At 33.9% G+C, this 18972-nt stretch overlaps 1 protein-coding gene across 2 annotated transcripts in view; it reads right to left on the bottom strand.

Moving 5' to 3' along the window:
- The window catches only part of COG6 (component of oligomeric golgi complex 6), an 80387-nt gene that overhangs the window by 24416 nt on the left and 36999 nt on the right, over nt 1-18972 (bottom strand). For both annotated transcript variants that reach the window (XM_059377442.1, XM_059377443.1), the window contains exon 13: nt 17201-17318. In XM_059377442.1, coding sequence (XP_059233425.1) covers nt 17201-17318 — 118 coding nt within the window. The remainder of the gene's footprint in view (nt 1-17200; nt 17319-18972) is intronic.

The following is an 18972-nucleotide window of genomic DNA, read 5'->3' as shown; positions in this document are numbered from 1 at the left end:
GGACACAGAGCGTCAGAGAGATTCTGTAAGGACTAAGTAGGATTGTTGCATCTAAAATACTGGTAGAGAACCAGGTACTTAGTGAAAGGTATGCCAAGTTCACTACCTCTACTTGCCAGCATCACGATATCCAAGAAGACCTCTCTCTGAATTTTTTGAAACACATTTTTCTGAGTACTTACAATACTAATATAGACAGATATTTTAAAAAGATTTTATTTATTTATTTGACAGAGAGAGAGAGAGAGGGATTATAAGTATGTAGAGAGGGAGAGGGGAGCAGAGTCCCAAACCTGTTCCACAAGAAATATGGGAAATCCTTCAGGCTAAAGCATGGGACACTAGACAGTAACTTAAACTCTTATGAAGAAATAAAGAACAGCAGTAAAGGTTCTGACATAGGTGAATACAAGACAATATTAATGTACTTTGCATTTATAATTATATTTTCCCTGATTTAAAAGAATAAATAAATAAATAAATGAAGCAATAATTATAATTCCATGTTACTGAGCACACAATGTTAAAAGATGTAATTTGTACAAATAACAGTGTAAAGGAAGAGGAAAACTGGGCTATGTAGGAGTAAAGCTTTAACATGCTATTGAAAGTAAGTTGGTATTAACCTGAGCTGCTACAACTTAAGATGTTAATTATAATTCCCAGGGCACCACTAAGAAACTAACTAACTACACTCACAAACTCTCACACACGTTTACTTAAATAAATAGTAATTATTTAAATTCCTAGAGGGAATTAAAGTAGCATACCAGAAAGTATTAACACAAAAAAAGGCAGTTACAGAGGAACAGAGGAACAAAAACAGTTAAGACATACAAGAATAGCAAAATGGCACTACCTTATCAGCAATTAAGTTAAATGTAAATTTATTAAACATGCCATCCAAAAAGCAGACTGGCAATGGATTTTTTTTTAAAAAGAATGATCCAACCATCTATATATTGTCTTCAAGAAACACTTTGATTTAAAGACACAAAAAGGTTGAAAATCAAAGGACGGGAAATGATAAACCTTGCATACAAAAACCAAGAGAGAGCTACAGTAGCTATACTAATTTCAGATAAAATAAAGTCTTCAAACAAAAACTGCTACTAGAAACAAAGAAGGGTATTATATGTTTATTATTAAGAAGACATGACAATTAGAAACCTATGCATATAACAGAGCCCTGAAATACATGAAGCCAAGGCTGAAGCCAAAATTGAAGAAAAAGTATCTCCCATGGAAAATATTTATTTCAAGTTTCACACCTCTTTCAGTTGTTTCCTTTTTTGTATTAAATTCAAATTCAAATTGAAAGACTCTAGAATATGAAGTCATCTTTATAAAAGTATTCTCTATGCATTCACCCAATTAAAAAAGATATCTAAAATGTTGTTAAATGGATGGCAATGAGGGGCATCTGGGTGGCTCAATTTGTTAAGCATCTGCCTTCAGCTCAGGTCATGATCCCACGGTGCTGGATAGAGCCCCACATCCGCCTGCCTGCTCAGTGGGGAGCCTGCTTCTCCCTCTACCAGTACCCCTCCATGTGCTCTCTCTCTGTCAAATAAATAAATAAAATCTTAAAAAATAAAAAAACTGATGGTAATGATGGTTACTTAATATTATTTCTAAATGAAGAAATTTTTAAAAACTTTCATCTTTGTGTTTTTCTGCACGGTCTGAATCCTTATAATGAGTTTATGCATATCAATTTTACAAAAATAACAAATCCATCTATCACCCAAACTGAATGAAACATGTCAACCCATTAACAACAATTAATTCAGGATAACAGGGATTGATGACTGTTATTTTGTTTTTTGTATTTCCAATGTTTTAAAATATTTAATAAAATAAGTGTGCTTATAATTTTAGAAATTAAATTAGAATATACAGGTATTTTATATACATGTATGCATATACATAAGTAATACAAAATGCACAGAAGCTAGTCATATTAAAAAATGACTTAGGGGAATCTTTAGATAAGTATAAATCAGTAAGATATGCCAGCACTCTAACAGCTTTAATACAGAAATAGGGGGCTCCTGGGTGGTTCAGTGGGTTAAAGCCTTCTTCTGCCTTCAGCTCAGGCAATGATCCCAGGGTCCTGGGATCGAGCCCCACATCGGGCTCTCTGCTCAGCGGGAAGGCTGCTTCCTCCTCTCTCTCTGCCTATCTCTCTGCCTGTTTGTGATCTATCTCTGTCAAATAAATAAAATAAAATCTTAAAAAAAAATACAGAAATAGGCAACTATATAAACCAGAGGAAATGTGTGTGTGTGTGTGTGTGTGTGTGTGTATCTCAGTTTCCCAAAACCTTCCACAAAAAATAATAATAATAATAATAATAATAATCAAGAATTTAACAAATCCTCCAGGGATGCTTCAATATAGCAATATATACTATATGATTAAGACTCTAATTTTTCATGTGCAATTTCTTCTTCTAGGTTATAAACTACAGTATAGTATCATTTGGAAATAACAACAAAAAAACCTTACAAAGTATCTTTCAAAAATTGAGTTTGTCAGTTGCCAATCAAAACAGAAGGCCAATGACAAAAATCTTATGCACCAGTAAGAGCTGATGAGAAAACTTCTTTTTACCCTCTTGAATTAAGGTCTTTAAAAGCTGTGCAAATTTGAAACAAAAGTCATGCCTCTGTTAGCAGAGTCAATGATAAATGATACAAGTGCTACTTGTACTCACTTCATTCAATAAACTGACATTCTATGAAGCACTTTTACACACATCTATCAGATTAGCAATAGCTCAGAATCACACTTCAAAGGCAAAGTGAAAATTATGGCAGTTGTATAAACACGACTTACAATTTTACTAATAATGTAGTAAAAAATAATGGTTAGAAAATTGAAAGAAGAAAAATATCTAATTAATACCCTCCTTTCACTTCAATTTAATTTCATTTAAGTGAAATGTATTTCTAATGGTTAACCTTTATACAAGATAGTGTGGTATTGGTGCAAGGACAGACAAACCAATGGGAGTAGAATAAACATTTATAAAACAAATCCACACATATATGGTCTTGTGATTTCTGACAATGTTTCCACTGCAATTCAGTGGGAAAGGATTGACTTTATGATAAATAGTGCCTGATCTACTAGATATTCAAATGGGAAAGATTTTAACCTTGACCCCTACCTTACAGCATACTCAAAAATTAACTTGAGATGGACCAAAGACCTAAATGTAGAAGCTAAAGCACCAAGCTTCTTAGAAAATACATGTAAGGATAACTTAATGACCTAGGGGCAGGAAAAGATTAAATGAATAAAAGTTAGGATATAGGACAAAATTAAAATGAAGATCTTATGGTCATCAAAACATACCATCAAGACAGTGAAAAGACAGGTCAAAATTGGGAGAAAATATTTGTAATGCTGATTTGAATCCAGAATACATTTTTTAACCGCCCCCCAAATCAGTAAGAAAAATACAGATAATCCAATAGAAAAATTGGTAACAGACTTCAAAAGACACTTCACAAAAGGGCAATACAGCAACCAATAAATATATGAAAAACGGCTCAACATCACTGGTCTTCAGAAAAGTACAAATCACAAATGACCACCACACAATTTCCATAATGGCTAAGATTAAAAAGATTAGCCATATCGAGTACTGGACAGGATGTGGAACAACTGAAACCCTCACACATTTCTGGTGGAGTAAATTGATGCAAGCACTTTAAAAAAATGAGTGGCAGTACCTACTAAAGCTATCAATCCCAACACCCAGAGAGTCCATTCCTGTATATACACACAAGAAAAATGAAAATTTATATCCATCAAAAGACATGGACAACAATATTCATAGGATCCTTATTGACAATACCTATGAACTGGAAACAATCCAAGTATCTATCAATATACCGTGGTGTATTTATACAATTGAATTATTACATAATAATTTAAAAATGAACTACTGTAGACAACATGGATAAATTTTACAGATACGTTAAATGAAAGCAGTCAGATCCAAAAAAGTTCAACTGTATCAACCTATTTATGTGAATTTCAATAGCACACAAAAACAGGAAATAGAAGTCAGTACTGAGAAAAGGCATAAAGAAGCCTTCTGAGGTGCTGGACATACGTTTTATATCTTGATCTGGGTGGAGATTAATGAGCATATACAAATAAAAAATTCAACTAACTGTACACTTAAGATTTGTGTACTGTCAGTTACATCTCCACTTCAAAAGTTTATTTGATGTTTTTGTTTATATTATGTAAACCCTGAGAATCAACAATGTCTTATAAAAATATCCAAAATTCATAAATAAAGTTACCATTAATACTTATTAATGTACAAAAGTGCTTTAGGAAGTACACATTCATAACTTTATGTACATTTTCCAACTGATAAAGCTGAACTATAAAAAATTCACATTTAAAAACATTTAGTCTGAAAATTCACATTCCATATGTTAGAACCTCCCTTTTTAAAAAATATACAGCGCTATAAACTAAACAGTTATTCTTCCTGTGACTGTTCACCATGACACTTTTCATCCTTTGTATAAACAGGTGCTCTGTTTTAGAAGAAAATGAAAAGGCTGCACCATAAAAAATTCCAAAAGCTGTTAGGACATCATTCCCATTCCACTGTGAACTTTAGTTCTATTCTTTCAAATACTTTCCATTTAAGGTCTAATTTTCTGTTCTGTAGTTTTTACTCATCCATCCTCTTTCAAAAATAGAAACAAAACTAGCAAATCAAAAAAAAAAAAACTATTTTTCTTCTTCATCTTATATATAGACTCCTTTTGTCCTATCTATGTACATGTATGTTCTAGCAACTGACAATAAACAGAACTGTTTTTTAAATCACTTTATTGAGGTATGATGACATAACAAACAGGTGTACTTATTTAATGTATATAATTTGATGAGCTTGGAGATCCGTATACCATGAAACCATCACCAAATTCTATGCCATAAAACAGATCCATCACCTCCAAACACTTCCTCCTGTTTTATGTTTTTACTTATGGAATTAAAGTTTTTAAGTCGATAAAAATATCCACAATGAATCCTAAAATGCAAACTAACATTTGTTTGAAATAACTTCAAATAATGACAACATTTTATTTCACATAACTTTATTTAAAATTTAAAAAGCATTTTAGCTGAAAATATTGTTTTTGTTTTTCCCAATGGAACATTCTGTAAGAAATAACGTAAAACCCAAACTATTCATCTAGAACAGCATTTCTCATACTTTAACATGCATATGAATGAGCAGGGAATCTTGTTAAAATGCATATTCTGATTCAGTAGATCTAGCATGCCTAAGATTTCTGAATGTCTAAGAACAGTGATTTCTAACCTGCTGGTCCATATACTACACTTTGAACAGTGAAAGAAGATTCCAAACACTAACTAAATACTAAAATTTAAGTAAGAATTTATTTAAAGGACCACTTCGTTCCCAACCCCTCCATAGGTCTAGGTAAATTAACCCTATTAATTTGGGTTTCTTTTTTTTTTTTTTTAAAGGTTTATTTATTTGAGAGAGAAAGAGAGAGGGTGCCTGGGCACACACCAATGAGTGCAGGGAGGGGCAGCCCAGGAGGGAGAGGGGAAAGCCGACTCCAGCTGAGCCAGGAGTTAGGCTAGATCCAGGACCCTGAGATAATGACCTGACCCAAAACCAACAGCTGGATACTTAACTGGCGGAGTCACCCAGATGCCTCTGACTTGGGTTTCATTTATGACATCTCATATACTTTTAAAACAGAATTGTCATATCACTATAGGGAATATAGCAAACTAGTGAATATAACAAATGTCTGTCTAGCTTAAATTGATATGGCATTGTGTATTTTGCAGCATAGATAGATACAGGCAGTTCCTGACTAATGATGGTTCAACTTAGAATTTTTTGACCTTGCAATGGGGTAAAAGCAATGCACATTTGGCAGAAACTGCACTCCAAATTTTGAATTTTGTTTTTTTTCCCCCCCAGGCTAGCAAGACGGAGTGCAATACTGTCCCCTGATGCTGGGCAGGAGCTGCAAGCTGCAGCTCCCAGGCAGCCACACAACCACAAGGGGAAACAACTGATAACCATTCTGTACCCTTATAACCCTTCTGTTTTTCACTTTCAGTACAACAGTCAATAAAGTGCATGAGATATTTCACACTTTCATTATGAAATAGGTTTTGTGTTGGATGATTCTGCCCAACTGCCGGCCAATACAGATGTTCTACACATGTTTAAGACAGGTTAGGCTAAGCTATGATGTTCTGTAGGTTAGATGTATTAAATGCATTTTCAACTTATAATACTTTGGGGACATAAACCTATCATAAGCCAAGGAAGACTATATTACCGTTAGATATTTCTAGGTTTGCAGTTACAAAAGTTTCAAGAGAGCCCAATAAGAAAGGGAATATACATACTTGAATACTTAAGTGCTTCAAACTGCTTTGTTAGAGAAAAGGTACAACTGTCAATAAAATGATGCCCTTGAATTTTCTTCTTTTTCTTGGTGAATAAAGTTAGTTCCCAGATATGTCTTTTTAAAAGCACAGACGGAATCATGTAAAGAGCTCATTTCTGGCTATGCCTTCATTTTGAAGGCCATCTTCCCAACAATTTTACTATCTACTTAAAATTTTATTAACAAAAATTTCTACTTGGGTGCTTTGCTAATGAAGACCATTCTGAGTAAGCAGTGTTTTCTTTATAAGGCTAAAATCTTTTTAGAAGAATTCAGTGATTTACAAGATGCGGAATAAGAGAAATATAAAATATGGAACATTAAAATTTAATGAAAGAAAGACAATTCTTGAAAGAAACCTGAAATGGCTGCAGAAGTAAGCAGCATGCAAGCTGTACACAGTATCATATCCCAATCTCAACTTAACATTAAAATATCCCTAAGTATAGCCTAATTTATATCTGAGAAAAACATTTCAGGGCACAATTAGTGATAATGGCAACAAAAACCAGTAACAGTCTATAATAAACTATAATAAACTCACATAACTTGTACTTAAAATATTCAAATTACAATTACTTTCTTTCCCTGTTTATCTCCTATCCTGTTCTAGGTTTTAATTTACAGATGCCTTGTCATCCATTTTATTTTTCTATTTTATTATCCATTTTATTTTCCTATTTTCTTGCAACTCTCATTTTAACTTTATAAGAGAAATAAAACAGAACAACTTGGGTTTTTTTGAGTAAAAATAAAATACAATAAATGGGTAACCATTAAAAAAAAAAAATAAGTAAGATCTTTCCTCCCCAGCATGGACAAAAATCAACTTCAGGTAGATTAAAAATTTGATGTAAAAATGAAACCACAAAACATCTAAGAACATGAATCTAAAAATTTTATTAAGTAATCTAATATTTTCCCATTGTCAGATGCTAACTTTATCATATATTAAATTCTAAGTGTATTTTCTGATTGTCCAGAGTTTTTAAGTATCACATACTCCCAAAAAACCATACATTAAAAATAATTGACACTTTACTACGTAAAAATTAAAAGTAAATTTGTTAGAAAATACTACAGGTAAATTAAAAGGCAAATGATAACTTGGAGAAAATATTTGTAATAAAAATGACAGTTAGTATTCTTTACATATAAAATATAGGAAATAGTAAGACCAAACCTAGTAGAAAAACTGCAGAGGACATGAACAAGCAATTCGCAAACATTCAATAAACATATTTTAAATATTCATTTTCAGGAGAATCACTGAAATCCAAATAAAAAACAATGACAGCACTTTTTGCTCATACTGGCAAAGATATTTTAAACAGCTATTATCCAATGTCAACAAGTGCTGGGAGTGAAGTACGAGGAAGTATGGCAGATTTGAGGAAACAGGTAAAAGAAAGGTAAATAGGAATGGCTGCTTAAGGACATGTAGGACTGCCATTATGGCAGATTTCAATGATGCTGGAAATGGTTAATTTTAGTGAATCCAGTCTACGTGGTTACATGACTTTCTTCAGCAGTGCTCAGCAGTCAGGGTATACAAAAGAGAAATTGAAAAGCTGACCGGGTGTTTTTGCAAAGGAAGCATGGTAAATGAAAAGGGTGCAAGAGATCACAGACTAGCAGAAAATGAAGGGAAGGAGTCATTCTTGTAACTAGTATTTATTAAGTTCCATATGATCTGGCATACAGAAAAATTATTTTTTCCTTCTTTCTTTCTTTCCCTATGTAACCATCTTAACCACTTGTGTTTATGTCTGTGTGTCCAATATTAAGTGCTCACTAAATGTTGGCTATTATTTGTAAAAGGCATCATTCTGATTAGTCAGCCATTTGTTACCTGAAGTATAATAAACTTTTCCCCCATTTTATTGAAATATAATTAACATATATCATGATTATTCATTTTATGTGTATAGCATTAAGATCTGACTTACATATTTTGTGAAATGATTATAATAAAATTAGTTAACATCTACCAACTCATTTAGATTCAATAAGACATGAAAAAAAATTCTTGTAATGAGAACTCACGGGATTTACTCATAACAACTTTCCACATATCCTACAGCAGTGGTAACTACAGTCATCATGTTGTACATTACATCCCTAGTACTTATTTTTCTTAAAACTGCAACTTTGTACCTTTTGACCATCTTTCTCTAATTCCTGCTCCCTGCAATCCCTGCCTCTATAACCACAAGTCAGATCTCTTTTTCTGAGTTTGGTTTCTCTTTTGCTTTTTGGATCCCACATTTAAGATCATATACAGTATTTGTTGTTCCCTGTTTGACATACTTCATTTAGCATAATGCCCTCAAGATCCATCCATACTGTCACAAATGGCAGAATTTCCTTATTTATGGCTGAATAATATTACTCTGTGTGTGTGTATACACACAGACATACACATACCACTTCTTTATCTGTTGATGAACACTTGTTTCCACGTCTTGGCTATTGTAAATAACGCTGCTACGAAGGGGGTGATTTCTGAGTTAGTGTTTTCATTTCCTTTGGATATATTCCCAGAAGTGGAATTGCTGAACATATGGTAGTTCTAGTTTTAATTTTTTTTGCAGATCCTCTATACTGTTTTCCATAGCAGCTGTACCAATTTATGATCCCACCAACAAGAACATAAGTATTCCCATTTCTCTACATCCTCACCAGCATTTGTTATTTCTTGTCTTTTTGATGGTGGCCGTTTTAATAGGTCTAAGGTAACATCTCATTGTGGTCTGAGTTGCATTTCCCCATGACTAGTGATGTTGAGCATCTTTTCATGTACCTACTGGCCTTGCATATATCTTTTTTTGGAAAAATACATATTCATGTTCTTTGACCATTTGCTAATTACATTGATTGCTTTTTTCTATTGAGTTGTAGGAGTTTTTTAAATACATTTTAAATAATAAGCCCTCATTAGGTATATGGTTTGCAAATACTTTTTACCATTCGGTAGATTGTCTTTTCGCCTTTTGATCATTTCTTTAGCTGTGCAGAACTTTTTAGTTTGATGTAATCCCACTTGTTCAATTTTGATTTTATGGCTTGTGCTTTATCCAAAAAAGTCACTGCTGAGACCCACATCAAGGAACTTTTCTCCTATATCTTCTTCTAAGAGTTTCATGGTTTCAGGTTTCACAAAAGTCTTTAAATTCCACATTAAGTTAAATTTTTGTGAGTGGTGTAAGATTGAGGTGAAGTTTCATTCCTTTAAACATGAGTATTCAATTTTCCCAGCACCATTTATTTAAGATACTCTTTTCTCTTAATTGAGTAGTATTAGCTCCCTTGTTAAAAATTAATTGAACATATATACTTGGGTTTATTTCTGGGATCTTGATTCTGTTTCATTGCTTTATTTCTCTGGTTTCATGCCAGTATCATAATGCTTTAATTATTGTTACTTCATACTATAGCTTGAAATCAGGAGGTGTGAAGTCTCCTGCTTTGTTCTTCTTTCTCAGGATAACTTTGGCTTTTGGAGGTCTTCTGTGACTTTATACAAATTTTAGGATTTTTTTTTTAAACTACAGTAAAAAATGTCTTCGGAATCTTGTTAGGGATTGTGTTGAGTCCATAGATGGCTTTTGTTGGTATTTACATTTTAACAATATTAATTCTTCCAGGCCATGAACACAAAGTACCTTTATATTTATTTCTGCCTTCTTCAATTTCTCTCACTGAAGTCTTAAAGTTTTCAGAGATCATTTCCCTTCTTAGTTCCTTTCTTGGTTCTTATACAATTCACAGGACATGTCCTCACCACAGCACAAGTCCTCTCCAATGTCCATCACTCAGCCACTCCATCACTCCCACTCCCCCTCCCCTCCAGCAACCCTCAGTTTGTTTCCTGAGATTAAGATTTCTCTTATGGTTTGTCTCTCTCTCTGGTTTCATCTTGTTTTATTTTTCCTTCCCTTCCCCCATGATCCTCTGTCTTGTTTCTCAAATTCATCATCAGTGAGATAATATGGTAATTGTCTTTCTCTCTTTGACTTATTTCACTTAGCATAACACCCTCTAGTTCCATCCATGTCATTACAAATGGCAAAATTTTAAGTTTTTTGATGGCTGCATAGTATTCCATTGTATATATACCACATCTTCTTTATCCATTCATCTGTTGAGGGCCACTATTGTGGACATGGCTGCTATAAACATTCGGGTGCACCTGCCTCCTCTGAATCACTACATTTGTATCCTTAGGTAATACCCAGTAGTGCAATTGCTGGGTCATAGGGTAGCTATATTTTCAACTTTTTGAGGAACCTGTATACTGTTTTCCGGAGTGATTGCATAACTGATATTTTTAAAGATTTTATTTATTTATTAGAGAGAAAGAGAGAGAGAGAGAGAGAGCAACCTTGAGCAGGAGGAGGGGCAGATGGGAAGAATTCCAAGCAGCCTTTGCACTGAGCTCAGAGACCAACCTGGGGCTCAACCTCATGACCCTGAGACCATGACCTGAGCCAGAAACAAAAACTGGACGCCTAACTGACTGAGCCACCTAGGCACCCCAGAAAAATACTGATTTTTATTTGTTGCTTTTGTATCCTGAAACTTTACTGAATTTATTGATTAGATGTTTTTAGTTTAGTCTTTTCTATACATAAAATCATGTCATCTGAAAATAAAGACAAATTTTACTTTTTCCTTTCCAATTCTTTTTTTCTTTAAAGTTAGGTCTACACCTAACGTGGGGCTTGAACTTACAACCCCAAGATCAAGAGCCACATGCTCCACTGACTGAGCCAGTCAGGCACTCCCCTCTTCCTTTCCAATTCTGATACCTTTTATTTATTTTTCCTGCCTTTTTTTTCCTGGCTAAGACTTCCAGTACTATACTAAATAGATGTGGTAAGGGTGGACAGTCCTGTGTTCTTCCTGATTTTAGAAGAAAAGCTTCATCTGTTGAGTATGGTGTTAGTGGTGGGCTCATAATTTATGGACTTTATTGTTGACATATATTACTTCTATACTTAATTCAAAGTTTTTTTTTAAATCACAAATATGTTGAATTTTGTCAAATGTTCTTTCTCCATTTATTGAAATGATCGTGTTTCTCTTCTTTCATTCTATTTGTGATGTATTAGATAGATTTGGATATGTCGAACCATCCTTGCCTCCCAGAGATAAATGCTACTTCATCACGGTGAATGATCCTTTTAATTTCATCTATATTCATGAGGAATATTGGCCTGTAGTTTTCATTTCTATTAGTGTTATGTTCTGGCTTTCATATCAGTGTACAGCTGGTACCACAAAGGGAGTTTGGAAGCATTTCCTCCTCTTCAGTTTTTTAGAAGAGTTTGAGAAGGACTGGTGTGAATTCTTTAACTGTTTGGTAAAATATACCAGCGAAATCATCTAGTCTTGGGCCTTTCTTTATTGAAAGATTTTTGATTACTGACTCAATTTCTTTACTAGTAACTGGTCTATTCAGATTTTTCTATTTCTTTCTAATTTATACATTGCATTCCTTTTAGGCTGTTCAGTTTGTTGGTATACAGTTGTACATAGTAGTATCTTTTGATCCTTTGTATTTCTGTGATATCAGTTATAATGTTTCCTTTTTCATTTATAATTTTATAGATTTCGGTCTTCTTTTTCACTTGGTCAGTCCAGCAAATGGTTTGTCAATTTTATCTTTACAAAGAACCAACTTTTATTTTGGTTAATCTTTTCTATTGTTTCCTATTCTGTATTTCATTAATTTCTGCTCTAATTTCCTTCCTTCTACTAATTTGGGGCTCAGTCCGCTCTTTTTATAGTTCCTTATGATACAGAGTTAGGCTGTTTGAGATTTTTCTTGTTTCTTAATGTAGGTGTTCATTGCTATGAACTTCCCTCTTAAAACTGGTTTTGATGAATCCCATAAGCTCTGGTATATTGTATTTCCACTTTCATTTGTTGCAAACTTTTTAATTTCCCCTTTAACTTCTTCTTTGATCCTTTGGTTGATCAGGAGTGTGTTATTTAATTTCCATGTTGAATTTTCTAAGTTTTTCTTTTGTTATTGATTTCAGTTTCATATCATTGTGGTCAGAGAAGATAGCTGGTATGATTACAGTCTTCTTGAATTTGCTAAGATTTGTTTTGTACCCTTATTTCTATCCTAGAAATTGTTCCTTGTGTACTTGAGAAGAACTTGTATACTGTTTTGAGACAGAATGTTCTGCATCTATTTATTAAGTCCTTTTGGGTATAGTGTTCAAATCTACTGTTTACTTATGGATTCTTTGCCGGATGTATCCATTGTTGACAATGGGGTATTAAAGTCCCCAACTATTACTGTATTGCTATTTACATTTTCTTTTAGCTCTGTCAGTATTTGCTTTAATTTTGGTGCTCCAATGTTGGGCACATACGTATTTACAATTGTTATCTCTTCTTGAGGGGTTGACTTCTTTATCATTATATAGTAACTTTTGTCTCTTTTTACAGTTTTTAGTTTAAAATCTACTTTGTCTGAAATAAGTATATGTGCCCCAGCTTTTTTGTTTTGTTTTGATTACCACTTATTCAGAAAGTAATCTTCCATCCCTTCACTTTCAGTCTATTTATGTCTTTAAGGCTAAAGTGGCTCTCTTGTGAGTCTTGTTATCATTGGTTCTTTTTCCTGTTTTACCCATGCAGCCATTCTCTGTCTTTTGACTGGAAAATTTCATCCGTTTACATTTAAAGTAATTATTGTGACAGTTATTTTCTTTTGATATTTTGAATACTGGTAACCCTATTCTTTCCTGGCCTGCAAATTTTCTGTTGAGAATTCTGTTCATAATCTTAGAGAAGTTCCCTTGTATGTTACATTTCTTTTTCTCTTGCTACTTCTATTCACTGTCTTTGACTTTTCAATTATGTGACTTGGTATAGTCCTATTTGGGGTCTGGCTATTTGGGTTCCTTAAGGCCTCATGCATCTGGATATCTATTTCTAGTCCCTGATTTGGGAAGTTTTCAGCCATTACTGTTCTAAATATACTTTCTATGCCTTTCTCTTTTCTTCCTGAAACTCCTATGATATGAATATTGTTTCTTTTCATTGTGTTCCATAAGTCCTTAGGTTGTCTTTTTTCTTTTCTTTCTCTCCCTTTCTTTCTTTCCTTTCTTCTTCTCTGACTGAACAATGTCAAGTGTTCTATTTTCCAGGTCATTAATCCTTCCTTTATTGAACTCTTCCATTCAGTCATTGTGTTTTTCAACTCTAGGATTTGTTTTTAAGAAATCTATTTCTTTAAACTTCTCATTTTGTTCATGCATTGTTTTCCTAATTTAGTTGTCTATGTGTTCTTATTCACTACACTTCTTCACATGGGTTATGCTCAATTCTTTGTCTGACAGCAGAGTTACATTACTTTAGGTGCAGTTACTGAAGCTTTATTAATTTCCTTTGGTGGTGTTATATTTACCTGATTTTTTTTTTTTTTTTTTTTTTTTTTTTTGTGATCGTTGATTCCTTGCATTGATGTATGTGCGTATGAGTAAGTAGGCTTCTTTTCCCAACTTTGCAGATTTGCTTTGGCAGAGATAGTTCTTCACCAGTCAGCTTGGTTTGGGGTTTCTGGGCATGTCTGCTAATAAAGACCATCCTTGAGCAGGTGGGACTTCCTTTTAGAGTTTACTTTTAGACAAGGCAACTGCTTGAGCTCTGAGGATAGGGATGTGAGGGTATGCCACTGGCTGAGAACAGGGGGACATGATTGCTGGCTTGATTCTCAGCCCAAGTGAGACTGAAGGAGGAGCTCCATTGTTGTCTGGGTTCCCTCATCAAGTTTATTAGACAGCCATGGTTGGGTACTATGCCTAGCAGTAGGTAAGACTATGGATTAGTTACCCTGACCTGTCAGGGCAGCAAGACAAAACCCAGGGCCTCTACTGCTCTTTGTTTGGGTATCAAAATCAGGCAAGAGTACATACTGAACTCCCTGGTTAGGTGAGGCCACAAGACTTGCTCTACAGTTAGCAGAAGCCATGAGCTCTGCTTTCTTCAACTGCCATTGTACAAATGGCTAGTGGATGGGCTACACAGCTTCCCACATGCTTAGCTTCCCTGGTGGAGCAGGCTGAAGGTTACATTCTGCAATGAACAGGGATACAAACTAATTTCCCTGGCCATGAGCAGAAGGAAAGCAGCTCTAAAGCTAGTAAAACTTTTTTGTGGTCTTAACTCAAGCCAACCTATACCCCAAGTTCCCTGGCCAAACAGGGCCACTGGCTTTGTTCTGCAGACTATCAGCTTTCCAGCTTGTCTCTTGGCTCTGAATGGGCTATACTTTCCTCTTTCTTTGTATACCTTGTAATTTTTTTGTTGAAAACTGAACATTTCGAAGTAAAAATTTGCCAACTCTGAAAAGCAGGTTCTCCCCATTTCTCAGGGTGTCCCATTATGTTATTGTTTTTGGTTTCATAAAACTCTTATCAGTGTACCAAGGATCAGCCTGAGATGTAACCTTAATCTTCTCAGTTTTCTTCTGAGCTGCTCCATTCCCTGGACATGTGTGGTTACTTTCTAATTATCCTTGTGTATGGAGTTGCTTTTGAATGCCTACTCTTTAATGTCTAGCTCAAAAAGGGGAGAAAAAAAAAAAAAAAAAAGAAAGAAAGAAAAACTAAGGGGGTGGGAAAAATTGAAATTCCCAGGAAGTCATTCTAGGCTCAGGAGGTGTTTGCAACAATGGGGGAAGTGTAAAAACAATGGCCCTCCTCTTTGCACCTGTGTGATCAAGGCACAGATCCCCTTGAGGTTTGGAGGAAAGTCTCTTTTTTGCCAGCCCTGGCTCAATAAGCTGTGTGGCAAGGTGGTCCAGGAACAAGCACACAGCTGCCTGCTGCATGGCACCAGAGGGTGGAAGGTAGGTAATTGTTACTGTGCTAAGTCGAAATTGACCAAAATTGATCACAATTTACTGACCAAGCCTTCCCCTAAACATTGCAAGTTTCCATTAGACACCAGAGTTCAAAAATAATGATATTAGCCAAATTCTGCCAGGGCAATTTTTGTCTAGGTGGGGAGATAGATTACTGGTGTTTTCAACTTTGTCACTTTCCCTGAAAATTTATTTTCATACATTGACCTTGTCACCAAATAACTTTCTAAATCCATTTACTTGTTTTACAACTTCTCAATTAATTCTCTGTGGTTTCTAGAGTAGACAATCATAGCATCCATAAATAATGTTTCCTTTGAAATACTTATAGCTCTCATTTCTTTAATCTGGTATTTCTATTATTTAAAAATGTTACTGGCAAACATTCTTGTCTCATTCTTTCTTGACTTAAAGAGAACATATTGGTAGTATGTCTGTATTAATTATGATGTGGGCTTTAATTTTATTTACCTTTATATGATTAAGGAAGTATTTTTACTTTCTTATTTACTAAGATTCCTCCCCCCCCCAACAATTTAATGTAACACTTTTGTACTTAACACTGAAACATTTAATGTATTTCTAACACTGAAACATTCTTGCATTTCTGAGAATAACCCATACTTGGTTTTAATAAAATGCTGAATTCAACTTGACAGGTATTTTAACTATATATGTATTTTTTTAACGTCAAGTGACTGATTTGTGATTTTTCACTTCTGAACTGTATTTAAAAGACTTTTACATCAGCATTAAAACACCTAAAATGAACTGGGAAGTATTCTACATTCTCCTACATTCTGGAGAACTATCTGTTTGTAGATGTGAATAAAGCTATTTGTATAACCTGAACTAGGCCTAGCAGTATGTTTTTTAATAGTTTTTCTTCCCTTGCAAGGTGTATTCAACTTTTCCACTTCTTTTTCATTCTTTTTGTCAATATATATTGTCTTGAAATCAGTCTTTCAATTCAGATTTTGATTATTTTAGGATAAAACTGCTGTATTTTAATATAGTATTTCCTAATAAATGTTAATTCTAATCTCTGATTATTTCTGATATTCTAATTTTTTATTTTTTCTTCAGTTAAAAAATTGCTAAAAGGTTGTCAATTTGTTGATCTCTCAAAAAGTCAATTTTTTTCCTGTCTTCTAATGGATCACAGAAATTTAAGTTCATCTTTCCTTTTACCATTGTGCTTTGTTCTCTTTCAAATTTCATAATATGAATGCCTACTATATTATATTTTCAGTCTTTAGTACAAATGTTTTCCGACTGGTAAAGTTTTGTGTAACATGCACATGCATGTACTTTCCCACATACTGCACTTTGGCTCCTGTCTTCACCAAACAGCTAAAATCGTTCTCGTTAAGTCATGGATCATCTATATGTTGTTCAGGATAACAAATCTGCTATCCTTGTTCTACTAGAACTCTTTGTACAGTATCTGTCATTAACAATGCCCTCCTTCTTAAAATTCTATTCTTTTGGCTCTTCTGGTAAACTCTTTCCCTTTTCTCTTGCCTCCGTCAACCTCCCTCAGCATTTTACCATGGGTGGGCTTCTTTTCTTCTCTTAAATGTTAGGGTTTCCCAAGACTGTGTGTCCTGTGAACTCTACTTTTATTAAACATGACTTCTAGTGACCTCATCTAGTGACCTAGACCCAGTAAAGCCATCTCAAAATAAATTTTGTCATTCAAAAGAAGAACTCAAGAGAACATTGTATGGAATGGGAAAAAATTGTCACCAAAGTAAAAACTGTAAAAACATTTTTTTAAATGTGAAAGATTCACCTCACATAGTATAAGAATCAAATTTTTCAAACATACCTTGTCCATTAATTTACTTGCATGAAGACTCAAGCTATTGAAGAATATTTTTTTGCTTAGCAAATGCATTTCTTCAATGGTAGTCAATAATGTAGTTGCACTATTTCCAACAATGCCACTAAAAGCAAAGAATATTTCAGGTTGCAAAACAGCAGCTAAAACAATTCTTTAACTGAATACAATTCCTTTAAAAGATCTAGATTTAGGGGCAATTGAGTAGTTCAGTCAGTTAAGCAACCGAGTCCTGATTTCAGCTCAGGTCCTGATCTCAGGATTGTGAGAATGAGCCCCACGTCAGGCTCTGTGCTGGGCATGGAGCCTGCTTGAGATTCTCTCTCCCTCTCTGCCCCTTCTGCACCCCCCACCCATGCTCTCTTGCTCTAAAAACAAAACACAAAACAAAAAAATTAAATAAATAAAAAATCTAGATATAAGTAAAAGTGTGTATATAGAATATAAACTGTGAATTAACAACAACTACTCTAGCTTCATAAAGTTTTGTGTTTTTTTTGAGTTAGGTGATGAACAAATGGTTTCAATGTTGCACAATCTCTTTTAGAAAAACAGACACTCAATACACAAATCCAACTCTCTATCCTTCTCTCTCTATGACAGTAAATTCATCTCTTGATTATCCAAGACTTAATTTTAATTTGAAGGAAGCCATTCTATCAGTAGCTCTATTCATAAAATATTTAAATTTTATTAACAGAGTTATTCTTTCAATTAAAACTTACACCATATCCAATTTATAGTTTCTCAATTTTTATACAGCTGCCTAAATAGCAGTGTATTTAGACTAATTATGAAAAATCTGGCAGTATTTTAAAATATTTAATTATTAGCACATTCTGTACGCCTTAATTTTCTATGAAATTTCTTAGACCTATCCAAAGAGTTTCTCATTTTTGCCAAAATGTAAGACAAGCATGTATATAAAACAATTCCCAATTTTATTCTCCAAATTCATGTTCTGACAGTCACTTAAAAATGTGATGTTAGGGGATACAGTTTTTGTTAATGTGAAAGATGTCTCAAAATAAATATAATGGCACTGACAAATACCAGATGATACTAAGCAAAAAGAAAATCAGCAAATTTAGAGAAAACTGATATGCTACATATATTATAAAAGCAAATACTAAATCTACATATTTCAATACATTCTGAAACTGAAACAAACCGGAATGAATTCTTATATATTTAATGCAGACAAAGCAAATTAATAGTTAAAATATATACATAGAAAGCAAATAGCAAAGTAAAACAAATTCCTAAAGAGGCAGCCATAATTCCTTCCTCTTAAAAAAAAAAGCATTTTGGTTAAAAGTATTATAAGCAAAACACCAAACTAAATTGAAAGAAATTCTCATACACGCCTACACATAAAATAAAAGTAAGTATGCCTCTGAATAAAAGTATACCATCCCAAGCAACGGGGGAAAACAATAAATGGATACATACAGAAACTGATCTTTTATTTATTTTTATTTTTTGTATTTTTTAAAGATTTTATTTATTTTGAGAGGAGAGGAGTGAGAGTGAAAGCAGAAAGATGGGCAGAGGAAGAAAGAAAATCTCAAGCACACTCTCCCCTGAGCATGTAGCCCAACCAGGACTCGATCTTACAACCCTAATATCATGACCTGAGCTGAAACCAAGAGTTGGACACTTAACTGACTGAGCCACCCAGGCACTGCAGAATCTGGCATTTTAATGAAAATTAAGATACACATATCTTCTATGTGTATCTGGTATTTTAATGAAAATTA

This window comes from Mustela nigripes, chromosome 15, assembly GCF_022355385.1.
Source record: "Mustela nigripes isolate SB6536 chromosome 15, MUSNIG.SB6536, whole genome shotgun sequence".
Lineage (NCBI taxonomy): Eukaryota > Metazoa > Chordata > Mammalia > Carnivora > Mustelidae > Mustela > Mustela nigripes.
The sequence above is the reverse complement of the archived record's forward strand: the minus strand, read 5'-3'. Positions and strand labels throughout refer to the sequence as shown.